We start from the raw sequence: 17,018 nt of genomic DNA on the forward strand, positions 1-17,018 counted from the left end.
ACAGTAAGCGCTCAATAAATACAATTGAATGAATGAATGAATGGATGGATGGATGGGTGGATGGATGGATGGATGGATGGATGGATGAGTCCGTGAGTGGATGGATGGATGAATGGACGGACGGACGGACGGACGGACGGACGGACGGATGGATGGATGGATGGATGGATGGGTGGATGGATGGATGGGTGGATGGATGGATGGGTGGACGGATGGATGGATGGGTGGATGGATGGGTGGATGGATGGATGGATGGATGGGTGGATGGATGGATGGATGGATAGTTGAGTCTGTGAATGGATGGATGGATGGATGGATAGATGAGTCTGTGAATGGATGGATGGGTGGGTGGATGGATGGATGGATGGATGGATGGATGGATGAGCCCGTTGTTGGGTAGGGACCGTCTCTAACTGTTGCCAACTTGCACTTCCCAAGCGCTTAGCCCAGTGCTCTGCACACAGTAAGCGCTCACTAAAGACGATCGAATGAATGAATGAATGGATGGATGAACGAACGAACGAACGCACGACCAAGCAGCTGGGGCCAGCAGAGGGCGCCTGAGGACCAGGACCCAGCCGGGGCCGGCAGAGGGCGCCCTTGGGCCGGGCCGGAGCCGGGAGCGGGTTCGGGTCCTCTCGGGGCCAGCAGAGGGCGCCCCGGGGGGGGCGGGCTCCGCCATGACTTCCGGTGGGGCCGGGCCTGTTCGACCCGGCATGCTCCGCGGCGGGGGGGGGGCAGGGCAGCAGTGGCCAAGGCCAGAGGGCAACAGTGGCCAAGGCCAGGGGACAGCAGTGGCCAAGGCCAGCGGGCAGTAGCCAAGGCCAGGGGGCAGCTGCACCCCTCCAGTGGGGCACAGTTCAGTCCCCAGTGGGTCCAGGGAGCCATGCAGAGGGCCCTGCTGCGGCCCAGCTCAGCCTTGTGGAGGTCAGTCTCCATGGGCAGCAGCAGCAGGGCGGCCCCCCGGGACCTGCTGGCCAACAAGGTGGCCCTGGTCACCGCCTCCACGGACGGGTGAGTGGGGGACCCTCCCCCAGACCCCCGCATCCACCCCCAGACCCCTGCCCATCCTGAAGCGGGTTGGCTCAGTGGAAAGAGCCCGGGCTTTGGAGTCAGAGGTCACGGGTTCAAATCCCGGCTCCGCCAGCTGGGTGACTTTGGGCAAGTCACTTCCCTTCTCCCACCTCCTGCAGGAGGCCTTCCCCGACTGAGCCCCTTCCTTCCTCCCCCCCCTCCATCCCCCCCGTCTTACCTCCTTCCCTTCCCCACAGCACCTGTATAGATGTTTGTACATATTTATCATCATCATCGATCGTATTTATTGAGCGCTTACTGTGTGCAGAGCACTGGACTAAGCGCTTGGGAAGTACAAGTTGGCAACATATAGAGACAGTCCCTACCCAACAGTGGGCTCACAGTCTAAAAGGGGGGGAGGGGGTTATTTACTTATTTTACTTGTACATATCCTATTTATTTTACTTTGTTAATATGTTTGGTTTTGTTCTCTGTCTCCCCCTTCTAGACTGTGAGCCCACTGTTGGGTAGGGACTGTCTCTAGGTGTTGCCAACTTGGACTTCCCAAGCGCTTAGTCCAGTGCTCTGCACACAGTAAGCGCTCAAATACGATTGATTGATTGATTCTCCGGGCCTCAGTTCCCTCATCTGGAAAATGGGGATGAAGACTGGGAGCCCCCCGTGGGACAACCTGACCACCTTGTAACCTCCCCGGCGCTTAGAACAGTGCTTTGCACAGAGTAAGCGCTTGATAAATGCTGTCATTATTATTATTATTCTGGAACCCCAACCCACTTTGGGCCCCTTCCCCAGCCTGGCTGCCAGCCCCTTCCTACGGTTCGTTCAATCGTATTTATTGAGCACTTACTGTGTGCAGAGCACTGGACTAAGAGCTTGGGAAGTACAAGTTGGCAACATATAGAGACGGGCCCTACCCAACAACAGTCTCACAGTGTGCCCAGAAATCCAACTCTGCCACCCCCCCACCCACCCCAAGACCCCACTCCTGCCCCGTCCTCCCCACACACACATCCCTCAGGGCCCTAGACCCCTCTCCTAGTCTTCCCCCACCAGCCCCAGCTCCTCAGCCTCGCCCCCGGGGCCGGGAGGAGCAGTCGGGCCTGCCAGGGCACGACTGGGCTAGCCCTGTGCCAGCCTCTTTGCCCTCCAATCCTGCCCCCTCCACCCCCGCCCCAGTGGGTTGAGGCCCGGTGCCCCCGAGAAGGATGTGGGAGGGATGTCCTCTCTGGCCAGAGGGGCCCAGGGTGGGCATCGAGGGTCTCCCGTCCCGTCCATCCGCCGGTCCAGGATCGGGTTGGCGGTGGCCCGACGGCTGGGCCAGGACGGGGCACACGTGGTGCTGAGCAGCCGCAAACAGAAGAACGTGGACCGGGCCGTGACGGCCCTGCAGGCCGAGGGGCTCAGCGTGTCGGGCACCGTGTGCCACGTCGGGAAGGCCGAGGACCGGGAGCGGCTGGTGGCCACGGTGAGGCCCGGTTGGCATCACTGGAAGAAGGGCAAGGCGGAACCAGCCTTTCCTCGCTGCGGCCGAAAGTGCCAAAGCTGCGGGAGTTGTTAAACACTTACTGTACGCCAAGTCCTGTCCTGATTATCTTGTATAATCAGGCCCGACGCAATCTCCGACCCACCGGGTGTTCCCAGTAGGAGGGAGAATGGGTACTGAATTCCCATTTTACAGATGAGGAGACTCAGACCCGGAGGAAGGGAAGTGGCCTGTCCAAGGTCACGCAGCAGGTAGGGAGCAAAAAACAGGGCTTAGAGCACAGGTCTTTGGCAACCAGAGAGGCCACGCTGTTCGCGTCTTTGCCTCCGTTCGTAAAAATTTCACTTTTTGTCAAAACTTCCCCGGAGACGTAGGTGACGGGAAGAAAGAGCCTGGTCTGAGCTGAACCCCAGCTTTGTGCGCTCCCCCCCAGCTGTCTGACGAACCCCGATTCCAGTCAAGGCCGAAAGGACGCAAATAATGGCAGCCTCCCGGTCTGTTCACTGTTTGAATCCCACCCCCTTGCTTGTTCCCGCGCTGACCTCCTGTGCCTCGAGCCCTGCCCTTTTCCCAGGCCCAGTTGGCGGGTTGGGGGCCGTGGCGGGGGGCGGCACCGGGCTGTGCCGGCAGCCCCAGATCCAATACCGTGCCCCCCGCCAGGCCCTGGAGCGCTACGGGGGCATCGACATCCTGGTCTCCAACGCGGCCGTCAATCCTTTCTTTGGGAGCCTGCTCGATGCCTCCGAGGAAGTGTGGGACAAGGTGAGGCGGGGAAGGGGCTGGGATAGGGATGGGGCGAGGGGAGGTGTGGGGGCAGGAGGAGGGGCAAGGCCAAGGGCAGGGGTCGGTACAATGTGAGGTGCAGATTTGGGAGAGGACTACACAGTAGACTGGAAGCTCGTTGTGGGCCTAGGGCAGCGTTCAAGCGCTGCAATTCTGCTGCCCTGTAAGCCTGGACTCTGCTTCCCGACAAATAATAATAATAGTAATGATGGCATTTATTAAGCACTTACTATGTGCAAAGCACTGTTCTAAGCGCTGGGGAGGTTACAAGGTGATTTTAGACTGTGAGCCCACTGTTGGGTAGGGACTGTCCGTATATGTTGCCAACTTGTACTTCCCAAGAGCTTAGTATGGTGCTCTGCACACAGTAAGTGCTCAATAAATATGATTGGTGATGATGATGATCAGGTTGTCCCATGGGGGGCTCACAGCCTTCATCCCCATTTTACAGATGAGGGAACTGAGGCCCAGAGAAGTGAAGTGACTTGCCCAAGGTCACACAGCTGACAACTGGCAGAGCCCGGATTTGAACCCATGACCTCTGACTCTAAAGTCCGTGCTCTTTCCACTGAGCCACGCTGCTTCTCCAGAAAAAGGCGGAGGTGGGATTTGAACCCATGACCCCTGGCTCCCAAGCCCGGGCTCTTTCCACTGAGCCACGTGGCTGGCCTGCCCCAGGGAACCATGGGAGATGCCATTCATTCATTCATTCATTCATTCAGTCTTATTAATGAGCGCTTACTGTGTGCAGAGCACTGTACTATGTGCTTGGAAAGTATAATACGGCAATAGAGACAATCCCTGTCCACGACAGGCGTACACTCTAGAGGGGTAATAATAATGGTATTGAGAAGCAGCGTGACTCAGTGGAAAGAGCACGGGCTTTGGAGTCAGTTGGAGTTGGGAGTTATGGGTTCAAATCCCGGCTCTGCCAATTGTCAGCGGTGGGACTTTGGGCGAGTCACTTCGCTTCTCTGGGCCTCAGTTCCCTCATCTGGAAAATGGGGATTAAGACTGTGAGCCCCACGTGGGACAACCTGATCACCTTGTAACCTCCCCAGCGCTTAGGACAGCCCCCCGTGGGACAACCTGATCACCTTGTATCCTCCCCAGCGCTTAGAACAGTGCTTTGTACATAGTAAGTGCTTAATAAATGCCATCATTATTATAAGCGCTTAGTACAGTGCTTTGCACATAGTAAGCGCTCAATAAATACGATTGATGATGACAGCGTGTTGCACATTGTAAGTGCTTAATAAATGCCATCATTATTTGTTTAAGTGCTTTCTATATGCCAAGCACTGCTCTAAGCACTAGGATAGATACAAGGTGATCAGGTTGTCCCACGTGGGGCTCACAGTCTTCATCCAATTTATCTTGCCAACTTGTACTTCCCAAGCGCTTAGTACAGTGCTCTGCACACAGTGAGCGCTCAATAAATACGATTGATGATGATGATGATCCCCATTGTACAGATGAGGGAACTGAGGCCCAGAGAAGCCAAGTGATTTACCCAAGGTCACTCATCAGACATGCGGCAGAGCTGGGATTAGAACCCGAGTTCTAATCCTGGCTTTAGGGCAAGTGGTTCCAGATTTAAGAACCGCTTCTTAAGAAACTTCTCAAGAAACTTCCGTGATTTGGGGCAAGTCATTTAACTTTCCTGCGTTTCCGTTTCCTCGCCACCCGCTCTCCCTCCTATTTCCGCTGTAAGCCCCACACGGGACAGGGACTGTGTCTAACTTGTACCCACCCCAGTATGTTGCCAACGTGTACTTCCCAAGCGCTTACTACAGTGCTCTGCACACAGTAAGCGCTCAATAAATATGATTGAATGAATGAACGGCGTTTGACAAGTAGAACGCACTTAACAAATACCTAAAAAAATAAAAGAAGAACCCAGATTCCCAGCTCTGACCTCCCCGCACCCCGTCTCGCTTTCAGATTCTGGATATTAACGTGAAGGCCACGGCTCTGCTGGTGAAGGCAGTGGTCCCTGAGATGGAGAAAAGGGGGTAACGGGGGTAACGGGAGCCCCGGGAGAGGGGAAGCGTCGGGGGTCCTGGTGGCTCTGGGACGGGGGAGAGAAGTCGAGGCATCTCACGGCTGCTGTCTCACCGCCTCTGTGCCATTGCACAGAGAAGCAGCGTGGCTCAGCGGAAAGAGCCCGGGCTTTGGAGTCAGAGGTCATGGGTTCAAATCCCGGCTCCGCCAACTATCTTACGTGTACATATCTATTCTATTTATTTTATTGTGTTAGTACGTTTGGTTTTGTTCTCCGTCTCCCCCTTCTAGACTGTGAGCCCGCTGTTGGGTAGGGACTGTCTCTATGTGTTGCCTCCCAAGCGCTTAGTACAGTGCTCTGCACACAGTAAGCGCTCAATAAATACGATTGATTGATTGATTCTCTGGGCCTCAGTTCCCTCATCTGGAAAATGGGGATTAAGACTGTGAGCACCCCCCCCCCCCGCCGTGGAACAACCTGATCACCTTGTACCCTCCCCAGCACTTAGAACAGTGCTCGCACCTGTATATATGTTTGTACAAATTTACTACTCCATTTATTTTATTTGTGTATATTTAGTCTATTGATTTTATTTTTTTAATATGTTTTGTTCTCTGTCTCCCCTTTCTAGACTGTGAGCCCGCTGTTGGGTAGGGACCGTCTCTATAGGTTGCCAACTTGGACTTCCCAAGCGCTTAGTCCAGTGCTCTGCACACAGTAAGCGCTCAATAAATATGAATGAATGAACATAGTAAGCGCTTAATAAATGCCATCATTATTATTATTATTATTTTTATTGCAGCGGCGGCTCTGTGGTCATCGTATCCTCCATTGCAGCCTTCGCCCCCTTTCCTGTAAGTGCCCTTCTCCTCCGACCCTGGCTGGTGGGAGCCCCCGATCCCTGGAGAATCCAGCCCCACCCTGGCCAAGAGTCTTTCGCTTGGGGTGACAGCCCCCCCCCCCCGACTCAGCCCCTGCATTTTTGAAGACCCCAGATGTGGGGGGGGGGTGGCGGGGGCCCACTCTGTCTCCCCCCGCCCCACCACTCGCCCTTGGGCAAGTCACTTCACTTCTCTGGGCCTCAGTTCCCTCATCTGTAAAATGGGGAAGAAGACTGTGAGCCCCACGTGGGACAACCTAAGCACCTTGTAACCTCCCCCGCGCTTAGAACAGCATGGCTCAGTGGAAAGAGCCCGGGCTTTGGAGTCAGAGGTCATGGGTTTGAATCCCGACTCTGCCAGTTGTCAGCTGTGTGGCTGTGGGCAAGTCACCTCGCTTCTCTGTGCCTCAGTTACCTCATCTGTAAAATGGGGGTTATGACTGTGAGTCCCCCGTGGGACAACCTGATCACCTTGTAACCTCCCCAGCGCTCAGAACAGTGCTTGGCACATAGTAAGCGCTTAACAAATGCTACGATTATTATTGGAGAAGCAGCGTGGCTCAGCGGGAAGAGCCCGGGCTTGGGAGTCAGAGGTCGTGGGTTCTAATCCCAGCTTCGCCGCTTATCGGCTGTGTGACTTTGGGCAAGTCACTTCACTTCTCTGTGCCTCAGTTCCCTCGTCTGTAAAATGGGGATGAAGACTGGGAGCCCCCCATGGGACAACCTGATCACCTTGTAACCTCCGTAGTGCTTAGAACAGTGCTTTGCACATAGTAGGCGCTTAATAAATGCCATCATTATTATGATTATTAGAACGGTGCTTTGCACATAGTAAGCGCTTAATAAATGCCATTATTATTATTATTATTACCAGGCTCTGGGCCCTTATAACGTCAGTAAAACAGCCTTGCTGGGTCTGACGAAGAACCTGGCCCTGGAGCTGGCCCCAAGGGGTATCCGAGTGAACTGCCTGGCCCCGGGGCTAATCAAGACCAACTTCAGCTCTGTGGTAAGGATGGGGGGGACCCTCCCTCCCCGCAGCTTGGCTCAGTGGAAGGAGCCCGGGCTTTGGAGTCAGAGGTCATGGGTTCAAATCCCAACTCCGCCAATTGTCAGCTGTGTGACTTTGGGCAAGTCATTTAACTTCCCTGTGCCTCAGTTGCCTCATCTGTAAAATGGGGATGAAGACTGTGAGCCCCCCATGGGACAACCTGATCACCTTGTAACCTCCCCAGTGCTTAGAACAGTGCTTGGCACATAGTAAGTGCTTAATAAATGCCATCATCATCCTCGGGGCTCCTCCCCCTGACCCCCCATCCCCATTCTCTGAGCCAAAGTGGGCCTGCTCTACCCGCTGCGCCATGTTGCTTCCCGTGTTTGAACCGAATTCCACCCTTTTGGGACTCAGTGGCTCAGCCCGCTCCCCTTCTGTGCCTCAGGGCCGAGAAGCAGCACGGCCCAGTAGAAAGAGCCCGGGCCGGGGCGTCAGAGGACCTGGGTTCTAATCCCGGCTCCGCAACTTGTCAGTCGTATTTATCGAGCACTCACCGTGCGCTGGGTGACCTTGGGCAAGTCGCTTCGCTTCTCTGGGCCTCAGTTCCCTCATCTGTAAGAGGGGGATAAAGACTGGGAGCCCTAAGTGGGACAGGGACTGTGTCGAACCCGATTATCTTGCAATCAATGCTCGGTACGGCGCCTGGCACATAATGAACGCTTAACAAACGCAAAAAAAAAAAAAAAAAATTCCCCTTTGACATGGGGAGAATTGCCCAGCCGCTCTTTATTGCCACTCTGATCTTCCGCCCATCTCCCCCGCCGCTCCTCACAGTTCTGGAAGGACCAAGCTGCAAAGGCTAGCATCCTGGAAGCCATGAAGATCAGCAGGTGAGAGCCATCAAACGGGAAGGGGGAAGGGGAGCAGGAAGGAGGGGGCACTAGGGGAGGTCAGAGGGCAGGGCCTTCCACTCTGCCAGGCTGTGCCCCCGCTTTGCCGGCCCAAACTGACCCCCGTTTCCGACCAGCCCATCCTTGAGAGGAGGCCCAGGTCCTAACGGAGAAGAAACCGGGTTTCGCCCTGGGGCCTGGTGGTTAGGGGATGGAGCGCTGGGGGGTCAGCTCTGGGGCCTGGTCATTAGGGGCTGGCCATCAGCCCTCCCTGACGCGGTGGCTTCCCCAGGCTTGGAGAGCCGGAAGACTGCGCCGGAATCGTGTCTTTCCTCTGCAGCCCTGATGCCAACTACATCACGGGCGAGACCGTGGTGGTGGGCGGAGGAACCCCCTCGCGACTCTGACGGGGGCAAAGCAGGGCCTGGAGCTTGGACGTCTGGGTCCTGGCCTTGGGACTTGGCCATCGGCCTTCTTTTCCGCCCAGCCCACTGCTGCCGTCACCAAAAGATGAATAAATTCTTACAAGTTGTGTAGCGGGCGGAGTTGGGTGTCACTCTGTGTCTCTCTCGCACGGCGTGGAGGGAAGGGGGACGCCGAGCCCAACCTGATGGTGCTGTCGGGACACCAGGGCTTAGCACAGTGCTTTTAGACTGTGAGCCCCTTTTTGACTGTGAGCCCACTGTTGGGTAGGGACTGTATATGTTGGCAGCTTGTACTTCCCAAGCGCTTAGTACAGTGCTCTGCACACAGCGCTCAATAAATACGATTGATTGATTGATTGGCACAGAGTAAATGCTTACTGTCAATCGGTCCGATGGCGGGCAGGGGTGTGAGCATCGGCTGAGGGTTTTTATTTTTGAGGGATGAAGGACGTGGTAAACCCAGGAGCTGCCTGGGCAGCTCGGAATTGGCGGACCGTTCAGGCTCGGGCTTACGGTGTGGGGAGGGGGCGAGTCTCTGTGCTGGCAGCGGGCAGAGCCAGGTGGCAAATGCCCAATGGGGCCCTTGGCTTGCCCACCCCCAGCCCCCAACCCCTGGCAGCGCAGTAGTGGTTGGGTTGTGGGGGGCGTGGGCATTCCATGCAGCTCCCCAAATGTTTCTTGTTTATTTGTTAAACACTTACTATGTGCCAGGCACTACAGTAAGCCCTAGGGTACAAGCAACAGAACTGAATTGAATGCAATCCGTGTCCCACATGAGACCCCCAATCTTGATCCGAAAGAGCCCGGGCCTGGAGTCAGAAGGACCTGGGTTCTAATCCTGACCCCGCCACTTGTCCACTGAGTGGCCGTGGGCAAGTCACTTCATCTCTCAGTGACCTCACTTGTAAAATGGGAATTACTACTGTGAGCCCCATGTGGGACAGGGCTGGGTCCAACCACCCCCATCGCTTAAGACAGTGCTGGGCACATAATAAGCACTTAACAAATGCCACAGTCATTGTTTTCCAGCTGAGGGAACAGAGGCCCAGAGATGTGAAAGAACTTGCCCAGGATCACACAGCAGCCAAGGGATGGAGGCAGGATTAGAACAGTACAGTGCTTAGAACAGTGCTTTGCACATAGTAAGCGCTTAACAAATGCCATTATTATTATTATTATTATTATTATTATTATTATTATTAGAACCCAGGTCCTTCTGGCATCCGGGCCTGGACTCTATCCAGCAGGCAACACTACTTCCCCCCTCCAAAGAGGTGGTCTCAGGGCCGGGCAAGGCGTCTAGTACGTGCGAGCCAGGATCCAACTCCCAGACTTGGAGTGTGTGGATTCATTCATTCAGTCAGTCAGTGAGTCGCATTTATAATGATTGCATTTATTAAGCGCTTACTATGTGCAAAGCACTGTTCTAAGCGCCGGATTTACAGAGAAGCAGCGTGGCTCAGTGGAAAAGAGCCCGGGCTTTAGAGTCAGAGGTCAGGGTTCAAATCCCAACTCTGCCACTTGTCAGCTGTGTGACTGTGGGCAAGTCACTTCACTTCTCTGGGCCTCAGTTTCCTCATCTGTAAAATGGGGATGAAGACTGTGAGCCCTCCGTGGGACAACCTGATCACCTTGTATTCTACTTATTTTATTTTGTTAGTATGTTTTGTTTCGTTCTCTGTCTCCCCCTTCTAGACTGTGAGCCCACTGTTGGGTAGGGACCGTCTCTATATGTTGCCAACTTGGACTTCCCAAGCGCTTAGTACAGTGCTCTGCACACAGTAAGTGTCTATATGTTGCCAACTTGTACTTCCCAAGCGCTTAGTACAGTGCTCTGCACACAGTAAGCGCTCAATAAATACGATTGAATGAATGAATGAATGAATTGTATGCCCCCAGCGCTTAGAACAGTGCTTTGCACATAGTAAGTGCTTAATAACTGCCATTATTATTATTAGCAGATGCCATCCTCATTTTTATTAGTATTCTTATTAAATGCCACAGTGATTATTATATGTTATATATTAATGATAATAGCAACGCTAGGCCCATGCCCCCTTCCCCCCCTCCACCTTCCCCTCCCCATAGCACCCGTATATATGTTTGTACAGATTTATTACCTTATTTGTTTTATTTGTACATATTTACTATTCCATTTCCATTCCATTCCAGAGAAGCAGCGTAGCTCAGTGAAAAGAGCCCAGGCTTGGGAGTCAGAGGTCATGGGTTCTAATCCCGGCTCCCCCACGTTTGCTGTGTGACCTTGGGCAAGTCACTTAACTTCTCTGGGCCTGAGTGACCTCATCTGTAAAATGGGGATCAAGACTGTGATCCCCAAGTGGGACAACGTGATCACCTTGTATCCGCACCCAGCGCTTAGAACATAGTAAGCGCTTAACAAATGCCATTATTATTTATTTAAAATTTGTTTTGCTGTCTGCCTCCACCTTATATCAATCAATCAATCGTATTTATTGAGCGCTTACTGTGTGCAGAGCACTGTACTAAGTGCTTGGGAAGCACAAGTTGGCAACATATAGAGATGGTACCTACCCAGCAGTGGGCTCACAGTCTAGAAGGGGGAGACAGAGAACAAAACCAAACATACTAACAAAATAAAATAAATGGAATAGGTATGTACAAGTTAAAATAAATAGAGTAATAAATCTGTACAAACATATATACAGGTGCTGTGGGGAAGGGAAGGAGGTAAGATGAGGGGGATGGAGAGGGGGATAAAGCGGGGGGGCTCAGTCTGGGAAGGCCCTCCTGGAGGAGGTGAGCCCGCTGTTGGGTAGGGACCGTCTCTAGATGTTGCCAACTTGGGCTTCCCAAGCGCTTAGTCCAGTGCTCTGCACACAGTAGGCTCTCAATAAATACGATTGAATGAATGAATGAATGAAGGCCGTGTCCCACGAGGAGCTGACAGGCTAGAGGGGGCTGAGCGTGGGGAGGGGAGGGGAGGGGAGGGGGCGTGAGGCCCCGCGCGCATGCTCCGTGGGGCTCCTGGCGGGGGGAGGGGGCGGAGGGCGGCCGGGCCTGGCCGCTCCTGGCATGTGCCCAGGGGCTCGGGGGGCTCCGGCCACCTCCCGGCCTCCTCGGAGCCATGGCCAAGCCCGGCGCCGACCTCACCCGCGAGCTGCAAGGTAGGAAGGACCCGGCGGTGGGTGGGTGGATGGAGGGAGGGATGGACAGGGATGGATGGATGGCCAGGGATGGGCAGAGGGATGGACCCAGGGATGGGCAGAGGGATGGACCCAGGGATGGGCAGAGGGATGGGCACAGGGATGGGCAGAGGGATGGACCCAGGAATGGGCGCAGGGATGGACCCAGGAATGGGCGCAGGGATGGACCCAGGGATGGGCACAGGGATGGACCCAGGAATGGGCGCAGGGATGGACCCAGGGATGGGCAGAGGGATGGACCCAGGGACGGGCAGAGGGATGGACCCAGGGACGGGCACAGGGATGGACCCAGGGACGGGCACAGGGATGGACCCAGGGATGGAGCGAGGGATGGGCAGAGGAAGGACGCCCGGAGGTGGTCGCCGCCCCTTGCCGGCAGCATCGCGGCCCCCCGGGTCGGCCCCCCGGCCTGGAGCGTCGGCCGCCCCCATCCCCAGGGGCGGCCCCCAAGCTGCCCCCGGGCCCGCCCCCCGCCGCCCGGAGCTGCCCTTGGTGCTGCCCCCGGTGCTGTCCCTGGTGCCGCCCCTGGTGCCGCCCCTGGTGCTGCCCCCGGTGCCGCCCCTGGTGCCGCCGGCCGCCGCCCAGGACCGGACAGACCGGGCTGGGGCTGGCCGAGGACTCCGGCCCTGCCCAGCCTAGCCACCCTGTTTGCGGGGCATCCGTCTCCCCCCGGGCCCAGGAGGAAGCGGGGGAAGGGACGGGGGGGGCCGGAGAGGCCAGGAGGGGATCACACATTCACACACACCCTCAAACACACACACACAGCACAAAGACTCACACCGCAGCCAGCACAGCGGACAATGGCCAAGCGTTATTCCTTTCCCTGGCAGCAGGCCGGGCCTTCTCCTCTCCCCTGGCCCCATCACCGCCTCCCGTCTCTCCCCATCTTATCGCTGCTCATCTCCAGAGTCCTCTGGGGGACACACTCCCTGTCACAAACACCAACCTACACACATATACCCCCTCCTCAGTCCTACTCCACAGCCCCCCCAACACACCCCTCTTCACCTCCCATCCATACCCACACAGTCACAAATGTCACCCTACACAGTCTCAGAAACACCGACTCACTTACACACACAAACACACACGCCCTTCCGTTAGCCAGCCTCTCTCAGACACGTAAATGTCCCCACCATCTCTCATGTATTCTCCTCTTCCTCTCCAAGCCAACCCACCCCATCACACACATTGAGCCCCGAGATACACTCACCTCCACAACCCCCTGTTGTGCACCCTAAGTAATGAGGAGTCTCACACTCTCCCACCAATTCTGTTACTCGCCGAGACCCCACACAGACACGGGAAATGCCCTCCATCCACACACACCCACATACACACACATTGCAGTAAAACCTGTGGGTAGGGGTGGAGGCCCTGTCTCTCCCTTTCTATCTCTCTCGCTCTCTCCTGTCTCTTTTCTCCTCTCTCCTCTCTCTTCATCTCCCGTCTCTCTCTCCGGCCTGTGTCTCTCATCTCTCCCCTCTTCTTTTTCCTCTCCTGTCTCTCTTCTCTTTTCTTTCTCCCTGTCTCCCTTCTCCCCTCTCTCTCCTCTCCCTTGTCTCTTTTCTTTCTCTCCACTCTCTCTTCTCTCTCTACCTCTCTTTTCTTTCTCTCTCCCTGTCTCCCTTCCTCTCCTCTCTCTCCTCTCCCTGTCTCTTTTCTCTTTCCACTCTCTCTTCTCTCTCCACCTCTCTTTTCTTTCTGTCTCCCTTCTGTTCTCTCTCCTCTCCCTGTCTCTTTTCTCTTTCTCTCCTCTCTGTCTCTCCTCTCCATCTCTTTCCTCTGTTTCTCTTCTCTCCAGCTCTTTTTCTCTTTCTCCTGTCTCTCTTTTCTCTCTCTCCCATCTCTCTTTTCTCTTTCTCTCCTCTGTTTCTCTTCTCTCTCCACCTCTTTTTTCTTTCTCTTCCCTCTCTATTTTCTCTTTCTCTCTTCTCCATTTCTCTTATCTCATCACCTCTTTTTTCCCTCTCTCCCTGTCTCTTTTCTCTTTTTCTTCTCTCTGGTCTCTCCTCTCTCCTCTGCCTCTTTTTTCTCTCTCCCTTCTCTGCCTCTCCTCTCTCCTCTGGCTCTTTTTTCTCTCTCCCTTCTCTGCCTCTCCTCTCTCAGAATCTTTCCATCTCGGTGCCGTCTGCGTCTCATTTCATCCCAGGGGAGTGGGGAGGGGTTGTTTGGGGGGGGGGGGGGGGCTCTGAGCAGCCCCTCCACCCCCTTCACTGCCTTGCAGACAGCATCCGGAGATGCCTGAGCCAGGGAGCCTTGCAACAGCAGCATCGGGTGAAACTGGAGACCAAACCTAAGAAGTTTGAGGAGAGGGTCCTGGTGAGAGCCAGAGGGGCTGGGGAGAGAGGATGGAGAGGGGATGGACGCAGCCCCAGGGGGTGGAGGAGGTGAGAGGGGGATGCTGGACGGACAGAGAAGTGGGCCTTGGAATTAGGTAGGCTAAAGGGACGGCCAGGGTTGAAGGGGAGTGGAGAGGAAGGCCGAAACCAGGGCCCGAGACTGGAGAGCAAGAGATGTGAGGGGTGGGGTTCGCGGGGGGCTCTCTTAGGCGCGGACCCCCTCTCCACCTTTCCCCCCGCCTCCCGCTCCCCCCAGGTCCTGACTTCCTGGCGCCTTCATCTCTTCCCCCTGAAAATCCCGGCCAAGGTCAGTGTGAGGGCGGGGCCGAATCCTGGGCTCCGGTGGGCCCCCATTTTCTCCATCCAGAGCTTCACGGCCCTCCTGAAATCTCTCCTCCTCCAGGAGGCCTTCCCTGTCTCATCGTTCTATTCCCCAAGTCAGACCCTTCTCCTTAGCACCTCGGCTCACTGCTGCTCCTAGGGCTTTTTCGTCCGGTATTTGTTAGGCGCTTACCACGTGCTAGGCACTGTACTAAGCCCTGGGGTAGATACAAGATAATCAGGTCAGACATAGTCCCTGTTCCACATGGGGCTCACAGTCTAAATCAGAGGGAAGAGGATTTAATCCCCATTTTACAGCTTTCGAGAAGTTTAGTGAATTTCCCAGGGTCACACAGCAGATGAGCGGTGGAGTGGGGATCAGAACCCGGGCCTTCTGACTTACTAGGCCACGCTGCTTTCCTAGTAGTAGTTTAGGTAATAATAATAATAATGGTATTAAGTGCTTACTATGTGCAAAGCACTGTTCTAAGTGCTGGGGAGGTTACAAGGTGATCAGGTTGTCTCACGGGGGGCTCCCAGTCTTCATCCCCATTTGACAGATGAGGGAACTGAGGCCCAGAGAAGTGAAGTGAGTTGCCCAAAGTCACACAGCTGACAATTGGCGGAGCCGGGATCTGAACCCTTGACCTCTGACTCCAAACCCTGGGCTCTTTTCCACTGAGCCACGCTGCTTCTCTAGGTCAGACTTCCCCGCTAGAGTAGCTGCTCCGTGACAGCGGGGTTGGCGTCTGCCAACTCCATGGCCTCAGTAGAGCGCTTTGCACACAGTCAAGTTTCAATCAGTAATCAATCGATCTATCAATCAGTGGATTGATTGAATCACCTCCGCGCCCCAGGTGGAGAGCTCCTTCAACGTCTTAGAGATCCGGGCCTTCAGCACTCTGATCCAGAACCAGGTCTGGGCTGGGGGACCGGTTTGGGGGTCGTCGAGGGAAGGCGGGAGTGGAATGGGTCGAGGGCTGGGATGGGGGCGAGGACGGAGGGCCGCGTTGGGGGCGGGCACGGGGTGGGCATTCGGTTCCCGCCTGGCAGATCCTGGTGGAGACGGAGCGTGGGTCAGTGAGCCTGTGGCTGCCCACGGCCGAGAGCGTGGAGCAGGTGACCCGCCACGTCAGTGCCGCCCTCGCCAAGGTCCGCCCCGGCCCGGGGTGAGTCCCATGGACAAGGCCCCCATCTCCCTCAAAGGGAGGACGGGGACGGGGGAAGGGGAGGTGGATGTGGAACAGGACGGAGACGCTGACCTTCCAGGTGTCTGATCCGGCGGGGAAACCCGGACACTCCGGAGGGGCCCCGGGACACGTCCCCCAACTCGGAAACGTCCACGTCCACCACTCACAGCGTCTGCGGTGAGCGTGGGGATGACCCTTCCCTCCAGCCCTGACCCCGATCCGACCCCATCCCCAACTGCGCCACTTACCTCATTCCTCTGGGCCTCAGTTCCCGCATCTGCAAAATGGGCATTGAGACCGTGAGTGTGTGTTCATTCATTCATTCAATCGTATTGATTAAGCGCTTACCATGTACAGAGCACCGTACTAAGCGCTTGGGAAGTACAAGTCAGCAACATATAGACAGGGTGTTTAATCCGATTTGCTGCCTCAGTTCCCTCATCTGGAAAATGGGAATTAAAACTGTGAGCCCCACGTGGGACAACTTGATCACCCTGTATCCCCCCCAGTGCTTAGAATAGTGCTTTGCACATAGTAAGTGCTTAACAAATGCCATCATTATTATTATTATTATATCCTCCCCACCCCACCAGTGCTTAGTACAGTGCCTGGTACATAGTAAACACTTAAAAATACCACAGTTACTATTATTATTATTACCTCTGCCATGACCTTAACCACAATGCTGACCCCAGCCCTGAACCTAGCCTGGACCTCGACCCCAGAGGGACCAGTGCTCGTTGTGGGCAGGGAGTGTGTCTGTTACACGGTTATGGTGTAACCATGTAGTGTAACCATATAGTGTAACCATGCTTCCCCTATAGCATATAGGGGAAGCAGCGTGGCTCAGTGGCAGGAGCATGGGCGTTGGAGTCAGAGGTCACGGGTTCAAATTCTGGCTCCGCCATTTGTCAGCTGTGTGACTTTGGGCTAGTCACTTCACTTCTCTGGGCCTCAGTGACCTCATCTGTAAAATGGGGATGAAGACTGTGAGCCCCCCATGGGACAACCTGATCACCTTGTAACCTCCCCTGCGCTGAGAACAGGGCTTTGCACACAGTAGGCACTTAATAAATGCCATCATTGTTATTATTATTACAGTGTCCTCTCCCAAGCGCTTAGCACGGCGCTCCGCTGGCAGTAAACGCTCAATAAATATGATTGTTTGATTACCTCAGCCATGACCGTGACCACAAACCTGATCCCAGTCCCGGCCCCCCACCCAATCTCTCCCTGCCCCGTCCCTGAATGCCCCCGACTCTGCCATCCTGCCCCCAACCTGGGCTGTAACCCCCTTCCCGCAGGCGGCTTCTCGGAGACGTACGCCGCCCTGTGTGACTACAATGGACTGTGCTGCCGGGAGGAAGTGCAGTGGGTACGTGAGGGTTGGGGGGTCGCCCAGGGCGGGCTGACCAGAGGGGCCGGGGGACCCTCGCCGAGGAGGCCCGGGTAGAGAGGTACAAGCTGGGAGAAAGGAGGAGCGGT

At 55.5% G+C, this 17,018-nt stretch overlaps 2 protein-coding genes across 3 annotated transcripts in view; both read left to right on the top strand.

The window, feature by feature from the left end:
* The first annotated feature begins 786 nt into the window (after positions 1–786).
* On the top strand, positions 787–8,609 carry LOC119921062 (dehydrogenase/reductase SDR family member 4-like). Of its 2 annotated transcripts, XM_038741399.1 has the most exons (8): positions 787–1,014; positions 2,323–2,500; positions 3,179–3,280; positions 5,246–5,316; positions 6,109–6,160; positions 7,061–7,195; positions 8,015–8,070; positions 8,363–8,609. In XM_038741399.1, the coding sequence occupies exons 1-8, from the start codon at positions 887–889 to the stop codon at positions 8,475–8,477; spliced, it is 837 nt and encodes a 278-aa protein (XP_038597327.1). In that variant the 5' UTR covers positions 787–886; the 3' UTR covers positions 8,478–8,609. The 2 variants fall into 2 exon arrangements, with proteins under 2 accessions (XP_038597327.1, XP_038597330.1); XM_038741402.1 differs by lacking the exon at positions 7,061–7,195.
* Positions 8,610–11,557: 2,948 nt separating this feature from the next.
* Positions 11,558–17,018, top strand: part of CARMIL3 (capping protein regulator and myosin 1 linker 3) — a 28,581-nt gene continuing 23,120 nt past the window's right edge. Inside the window, exons 1-7 of the mRNA XM_038741451.1 lie at positions 11,558–11,641; positions 13,908–14,002; positions 14,279–14,329; positions 15,201–15,260; positions 15,397–15,512; positions 15,613–15,710; positions 16,838–16,908. Of these exons, the coding sequence (XP_038597379.1) occupies positions 11,602–11,641; positions 13,908–14,002; positions 14,279–14,329; positions 15,201–15,260; positions 15,397–15,512; positions 15,613–15,710; positions 16,838–16,908 (531 nt within the window). The 5' untranslated portion in view covers positions 11,558–11,601. The remainder of the gene's footprint in view (positions 11,642–13,907; positions 14,003–14,278; positions 14,330–15,200; positions 15,261–15,396; positions 15,513–15,612; positions 15,711–16,837; positions 16,909–17,018) is intronic.

Source organism: Tachyglossus aculeatus (assembly GCF_015852505.1).
Source record: "Tachyglossus aculeatus isolate mTacAcu1 chromosome 12 unlocalized genomic scaffold, mTacAcu1.pri SUPER_6_unloc_1, whole genome shotgun sequence".
Classification (NCBI taxonomy): domain Eukaryota; kingdom Metazoa; phylum Chordata; class Mammalia; order Monotremata; family Tachyglossidae; genus Tachyglossus; species Tachyglossus aculeatus.